General features: G+C 45.8%; 1 protein-coding gene across 1 annotated transcript in view; it reads left to right on the top strand.

Moving 5' to 3' along the window:
* Positions 1-7,308, top strand: part of LOC130263937 (uncharacterized) — a 34,597-nt gene that overhangs the window by 21,225 nt on the left and 6,064 nt on the right. The window contains exons 2-11 of the mRNA XM_056511779.1: positions 2,097-2,197; positions 3,310-3,566; positions 3,722-3,917; positions 4,173-4,347; positions 4,420-4,513; positions 4,897-5,019; positions 5,263-5,417; positions 5,594-5,744; positions 6,452-6,525; positions 6,664-6,929. Coding sequence (XP_056367754.1) covers positions 2,097-2,197; positions 3,310-3,566; positions 3,722-3,917; positions 4,173-4,347; positions 4,420-4,513; positions 4,897-5,019; positions 5,263-5,417; positions 5,594-5,744; positions 6,452-6,525; positions 6,664-6,929 — 1,592 coding nt within the window. The remainder of the gene's footprint in view (positions 1-2,096; positions 2,198-3,309; positions 3,567-3,721; positions 3,918-4,172; positions 4,348-4,419; positions 4,514-4,896; positions 5,020-5,262; positions 5,418-5,593; positions 5,745-6,451; positions 6,526-6,663; positions 6,930-7,308) is intronic.

Here is a 7,308-nt window from a genome sequence, read left to right as displayed (position 1 = left end):
TTTCTCTCTGATCTGGAGAGCACCAGTTGGAGCTCCAGCCATTAGGCTGATAAGCAGAGCAGGGAGGCTGGTGGAGGAAGACTGACACTACCTTTCCTTTGTCCTCCAAACCATGTGCTTGGCTGTGGAGCCCCACCTGTTGGGGGGGACCAGGGGGTTGTCCCCAGCACTTTGACATCTCTCTTCCTTCTAGGGGGAGTCGATGATTTGGCAACTTTCTATCTAGCACTTATTCACAGTTATCCTTTGGCTGGTCTGCTGGTCAGTAAAATGTTATTTCCTCACTTATCTATTACTATCTCCTTCCTTATCAGTGGGAAGGAATTGCTTCAACCCTCAAAGGAAGACAATTCATCACAGACTGTTTTCCTTTAAATTGTCTTAAACCAAGACAAATTCAGCACCCAAATTAAGGGGGAAAAGAGAAAAAGTGAAACAATTACATCAGAAGAGGAAGAAGAGCCAGTGACTTGTGCTGAGGAGGCCCCACCATGTAACCAATTACTGGAGAGGGAGAGGCAGTACCCTCTCTTCACTGACAGATCACACCACATTTGACAGATTTCCTCTCACACTTGTCCTGTATCAGGCCCAGGGCAATTCCCACCTGGAGAGATCAAATCTCCTGTGATGGAGAAACAATTCTTGGCAAAAAGGTATTTCAAGCTTATCTGCTTTGTTCTGCAAAGAAAGAGAACACCTTTTGAAAGGTTGGAAGCCTTCTCAGGAACTGCCAGCAGCCTGTCCCATCTAGCACTGGGCAGAGCCTCCTCAGCCAATGTCAGCACCATGCACGTATCCACGGTGTACGGCAGCCCCTGCTCCAGGACACTCAGAAAACCAGCTCCTGAATCAGGGATCCTGACCTGGGAGTCGTTTCACAGAACTACCAGGCTGCCAAACAGTCCTTGGCAGGAAAAAGCCTCTAGAATAAACTAAATGGAGGGCTACTTATTTTCAAGCACTTTTATGTTTGAATCACTGTTCAATTTGGGGTTTTTAGAAGCATGGTACTGGCCCTCCAGGAGGGGACAGCAGTGGGTTAACATTAATATATGTTAATACACTAATATTCCTCCTTGTGACTTATGTTGCTTTAGCATTGCCTAGAGTATCTTTTAAGCATGTGAGTGTTGGTGTGTCCATATCCTCCTTGGATCTGTTAAATCAGCTGAATGACTTGGGAGGGTTTTTTAAAGGCATGTTGTGGACAAAGATTTCGGGCTTTTCCCCCACAGCTTTCTTTTTACTGTGGATACAGGAGTCTCATGTAGAGAACTTTCTAAAATAAAGTGTGAATATTTTGATTACTCCTTTGTACAGTATTCTAAGAGAGACTAATAAAAGTGAAGTATTCAGATAAAAAGCTGCACTTGCCTCCTGCAATCTTCACATGGGTGGCTTTTGCTGTCATACAAGCATGGCAATGTATCCAGGAAACATGGAATGCCTTGTGCTGGAAGGCACCTTAAGGCTCATCCATTCCTGCCTCAGCCATGGGCAGGGACACCTTCCACTCTCCCTCTGGGTAACCAGTGCCAGGGCCTGACCAGCCCCACAGAGATGAATTTCTTGCCAATACCCACTTCTGAGTCCATTTCTCCATTTGTAAAAAAGGAGCAACATTACCTGGCTCTACAAAGTTGAATCCTGCAATGATGGAATGGTTTGGGTTGAAGAGACTTAAAGCCCATCCACTCCCACCTGCTGCCAGGGGCAGGGACATGTTTCTGTCCTGTCTGGTCTGGGAGACTTCCAGCAATGGACTTACATCTCCTACATCTGTAGTATGTCAAGTTATCCAAAGTCCATATAATAAACTCTGCTCAAGGAAGAGTTATGCAAGTAACAGCTGTTTGGAGAGAAATGAACACTGGGGAGGAGGATGGTAAACAAAAAAAGCTGAGAATAATTCTGGGCAATAATAAATCTGGTGTGAACACATAGAGATCTGCCAGCAAGGATTGGATCTAATGCATGCTCCTGCCCAGGTGTTGCTTTGGGGAGCCTATTGTTGCTCTGCGTTTGTGGGAGTGCCACCTTATTGTGCAACTCACCACTCCCATACTTAGAAAACACTTCCACCCCTTTGGTAGAGACCCAGAGAACTTCTCCCATTTGTGCTGCTCTCCAGAAGCCACATCACCTCAGCAGCACCGTGGTCTGCTCTGCACACCCACCGCCCCACAAACAGGCAAGTGCATTATACAGGAGCTTTGGGTAGGGGAGAGGGTTGGTGGGAGCTCTCTCTTTCAGTGCTCTTGTTTAGTTTTCCTCTCTTCTTGCAGAATTCCAAGGGAAAGAACAAGGAAGTGCTTCTAACATTGAGCAGACAAAGCTGTTTGTCTTTGGAATGATTCTAATGGAATGAAAGTAGAGTTACATGGGATATTGGGAAGAAATTCCTCTGTGTGAGGGTGCTCAGGCACTGCCACTGACCAGCCCACATCCCTGGCAGTGTCCAAGGCCAGGCTGGACGGGGCTTGGAGCAACCTGAGACAGTGGAAGGTGTCCCTGACCATGTTAAGGAGGGGAATGGAATGAGCTTTATGGTCCCTTCTCACCCAAACCATTCTGGGTTGCTCAATTTCCGTTCCCCGTCTTCATCCCGTAAAACACCAGAAAAATTGAACTGAAACTTTTTGATAAAAATAAGCTTGGACAGAAAACAAACAAGGATTTCTCTCTGACCCTCAAACACCCACCAGCTCTCCCCTGCAGACCAACAGGGTCTGCCCAAGGAGCTGGACTGGGCTGATTTCCCTCAATATTGTGGCACATTTGCCCCTAAAATCTGCATCCTCAGAGTGTGCCAGATGTGTCCTCTCTGCAACATAACTGGATGTCACCAGTAAAGGATGATGCAGCCAAACAACCCACAGCTCCTGCTGCTTCCTCTCCAAACACTCCTGTAAGAACCCTGTGAATCTTGTGTCTCAGGGTAATATTGATCATTATTTTGAAAACTTCTTAATAATTAAAGTAACACTTTGTTACAACATCGTGCTTAAGCTGCCCAAGAGGAAGTTTAACACAGATATCAGGAAAAATTCTTCACTGAAGGATTGACTGGTCACTGGAATCATCTCCACCACCAGAGAGGTGCTGGAGTAATCATCCCTGGATGTTTTTTAAAAAAGACAGGACGTGGCACTCAGTGCCATGATTCAGTTGATGAGGAAGTGTTAGGTAAGAGGCTGGAAGAGGTGACCTCAAAGCCCTTTTCTAACCTAGTTAATTCTATGATTCTCTGCTAGTATTTCAAGTAATTTGCCATAGTTTGTGTTGTCTCTTTTCCAAGGCACAAATCTCCTTGGCTTTGTTTCAAAGCCTCAGCCACAGCAGAATGTTTAAAAAAGTCACCAAAGGAATTGTAAAAGAAATGAAACCAAGAAAAGATTTCGTCCCTGTCGAGAGCATCACAGACAATGAGCACTTCAGGCCTCTCTGTCTACTGAAAAAAAAGAGGAAATCAACAAACGTGTTCCACCCAGCTCCCTACTACCAGCACACAGGGTTCACACTGCATGATGTGCTGCTGCCTGGACAAGATGATAAAAGCATAGGTAAAGCCCAAATTTATCAGTATGAATTTAAGAAATACCATAGATAATATTTTGGAACCATTTGTTGCTAAACAGTACCAGCTTTCTATGTGTGATATACTTACTGTGCTGAGTCTGTGTAATCCTGTTTAAGATAACACATGCAATTATTTCAGAGTCCCCCCTTCAAGTTTCCAGACAAATTACTATCACAAAAACCAGTATTGACCAAGTTGATGGAGGTCTCAGCATTTCATTTGACCCTGCAAGTGCAGATCTGCAAGGAGGTGCCTCCTTGTCCAAGGCATTTTCTGTCAACCCACAGAAGAAAAGCATTTCACTGCAGTCACTGGAGGAACTGAGAAGAGAAAGGTAAGGAATGACAAAGGGAGCACACACGCTCCTGTCAGCCTCCTCCAGCCGCCAGGACCAAGTTAACACTGGGTTTTCAACAGCCTAAAAACCAAGATTAAGACCTTAGTGCATGATCTCTCTCTAACTAGTCCAGGTTAGACAAAGAATGGAATGAGAAGGACCCCCTGAGCCTCCTCTTCTGCAGGCTTAGCCCCACAGTTGTCTCACCTGATCCTGCTGCTTCAAACCCTACCCAAACTTCTTCTCCTTTAGGAAAATAAACATAAATCATTCCTTCATCCAACAACTACGACAACTACGGAGAACAGACATCGATCTATACGTGGTCACTGAAATCCTCGAAGCCTCAGAGGAGACTGTCTACAAGGAATCCACCAAGACAGATGGGGGCTTCAAGGCCAAATTTTATGCCACATTCTCTGCAAAGGTTTGGCTTTTCCCTCCTTCCTTCCCCAACACCTGCACCCATGTGTTCTAACTGGTTCTTTTCCTTCACCAGGGCACCAGGGAGGACCAACAAACCATAGTCATACCCAAGGGCTGCACCCTGGCCTTCAGGACCATCCCACTACACATTAGAGATGGAGCATGGAGTAAGTAACTTCCAGAAATTCCTTCACTTCAGAAAAGGTGCACAAGAAAAGAACATTTTAAGAAGTATCATTGCACCCCAGAGCCACTCTCAGCTCGTCTACAAAGAGGTGGAGGCAGTGTGAGGGACAGAAACCACATGGGAAAGGTCAGATACAAAGATATTCTTTCCGTGTTGGGGGGGATGGGGATGAAGGAAAGAACGAAATCTCAGATCTACATTTCAGGAGATGCAGATCTCCTGTTGATAAATGGCACACAGAGCAGGATTTTGGTGTTTCTTCTCCTTTCCTACACAGAAGAGCCAGGGAGAAAACAGGCTAGGTGACCACCACTGGGAAACCTTGTCCAGAAAACCATAAATGTCCTTTTTATCCTGCTGCAGATATGGATTATTTCTCAGAAGGACCTATCAAAAACTCTAGTTCTCTAGTTGTGGGACCGCTAGCTCCTTTATATCCGCACCTCCAAGGTCTTGTACCTGTACTGCAAGGCTATGTAGCTGATGGTAAGTACTGCATTTTAGAGCATCAACTTGAACAACTTTTTCCTGCTTTGGGTAAAACAGAATCTCCCAGTGTAAAACAAATCACCTGGAGTCATGCATTTGCCTCTTCCCTGTGACATCATAACTGCCCAAATTCCATATTACTTCAAAAACACTCACACAAGTGTTTCAAACTCTGGGGTTAGAGCTGCTAATGAACTCCTAGAACTCAAGTGAAAGATTAAGACACCTTTTGATTTGCAGGTCCCTCACAAGGAAAATTAGGAGCAGTGGTGAGAGAAGTTAAATGCTCCTGCCGAATTTTCCTTAATTTGACTTCTGACCTGCTGCTCATTGTCTTCAACACCATCAAAGCTGTGATGAGAGACAAAACCCTCTTTCAAGAGCTCAGCCAGAAAGTAAGTGGAGATTTTCTTGCTGACATAATTTATAAATACAGACACATCCAGGACTACGCTCCTTGCCTCATGAGTCAACTGACCATCCAAAATTCCCTCAGCCAGCACATCTTGATGTACAGGACAAGCTGCAGCCTCTGTCCTCAGACTGACATTACTTTCCCTTGTTCCCACAGATGGAAGAAATTCTTGAGCAAAATTATGGTTATGAGCTGAAAACTGAGAGCCCAGACCTAAAAGACCTCTTCAGCACCTTACAGCATTTTCCAAGATATTTTCTACTTAATCTGGAAGGAGGAGTCACCTACACCCTTGATGCTTTGCATGGTGAGGATTTGGGAATTTAGGAGTGAAACGAAGGCAGCGATGATTGCCATTCCTGCCATTCCCTCCAACCTTCCTCTCTCACACCTCATACTTCTCAACTGGAATCTACATCCATGTCCCATGGAGGGGAGAGGAGAGAAATCCCCTCCACACCCACCCAGGCCTCCCTGCTCCCTCAAAGTGCAGTCACAGCTTCTGCCCAAGGACCAGCTCCAATCTCTGCTCTGCTGACCAGAGACAGGACACAAGCAAATGGCTGGAGCTGTGTCTGGGAGGGTTAGCTTGGATATCAGGGAAAGGTTCTTATCCCAGAGGGTTCTCAGGCACTGAACACACTCCCCAGGGAATGGTCACAGCCCCAAGGCTGACAGAGCTCCAGGAGTGTTTGAACAACTGTCTCAGGCACACAGTGGGATTGTTGGAGTTGTCCTGTGCAGGGACAGGAGCTGGAATTCAATCATCCTTGTAGGTCCCTTCCAACTCCATATTCCATGATTCTGTGAGTTACAGCCAGATCACTCTCACAGTCAGGCTGCACAAATCATTTCTGTTAAAACATCTAAACAACCTTTGACCAAACAAGCATTTCCTATAAGAAATTATCACCCTTCCCATCCTCTTCACTCTCTCCCATCCTGCTCACCAGTCCCATCCCACCACTAACATTGGCAGGAGGTTTTGGATCCAAACCCAGTTTGTTTCTGCAGAGTTAATGGATGAACAGCTGTGGCTGCTGCTGCAATCCTTGGAAAGGAAGATTCTGTCCCAACAGCTGAAACTGGTGAGAACACACACCACACCTGGCTCCTTTCAAGGGGAGGAAGGCCTATGTTAATTATAACAACATTTCCATGATGATGTCACAACTTGACAGCTGATTGACACCCTGATTTTGCTTTTATTTGTTGTTGCTGTGAAGGTTGAAAACCTCCTGAAACATGACCTGGATAAGGGGAAGAGTTTCCATGTGGATGCCAGGCTGCTCTCCTTCCCACACAAGGAGGAACAGATGTTAACCATGGAACTGGTGGAGCTGAGTGGAGTGCAGCTCCAGGAAGATGGATCAGCTGTCCCTAGGGATAAACCCTTCGAGGCCATGGCAGCCCTGTTTGCTGCCCTGTATGCCCTCAACCTCCTGAGTGGCTCCAAGCAGGACACACTGGGCCCTGCCCAGGGAAACCCTCTGTAAAGCATTGGGAAATCTCTGCTGCCCAACCAGGTTACTCTCCCAATATCATCCTTATTAATGCTCCAGGCTGCTTTGGCTGGGAAAAGCAGATTTAAGGCTGGAAAAAACAAATTTAAGGCTTCAAAAGTAATTATTGATGTTATGATAGGCTGGATATTAAAGTGGATTTTTCTGTCCGACTCTCCAACAATACTGAGGTGCAACAGGAAAATCCACAAGCTCAAAGAATCCCAAGCCTGCCACCAGTGCCTCATGTAATCCTGCTTCCCTCAAAATGCTGCTGCTGCTTCTGCAATCAGTAAATGGGAAAGGGAAGGGAAAAGGGAATGGGAAGGGCAAGGAAATGCAAAGGAAAAGAGGAAATGCAAAGAAAAC

Source organism: Oenanthe melanoleuca, chromosome 27 (genome assembly GCF_029582105.1).
Source record: "Oenanthe melanoleuca isolate GR-GAL-2019-014 chromosome 27, OMel1.0, whole genome shotgun sequence".
Taxonomy (NCBI): Eukaryota; Metazoa; Chordata; class Aves; order Passeriformes; family Muscicapidae; genus Oenanthe; species Oenanthe melanoleuca.
This window is presented reverse-complemented; position numbering and strand designations above follow the sequence as displayed.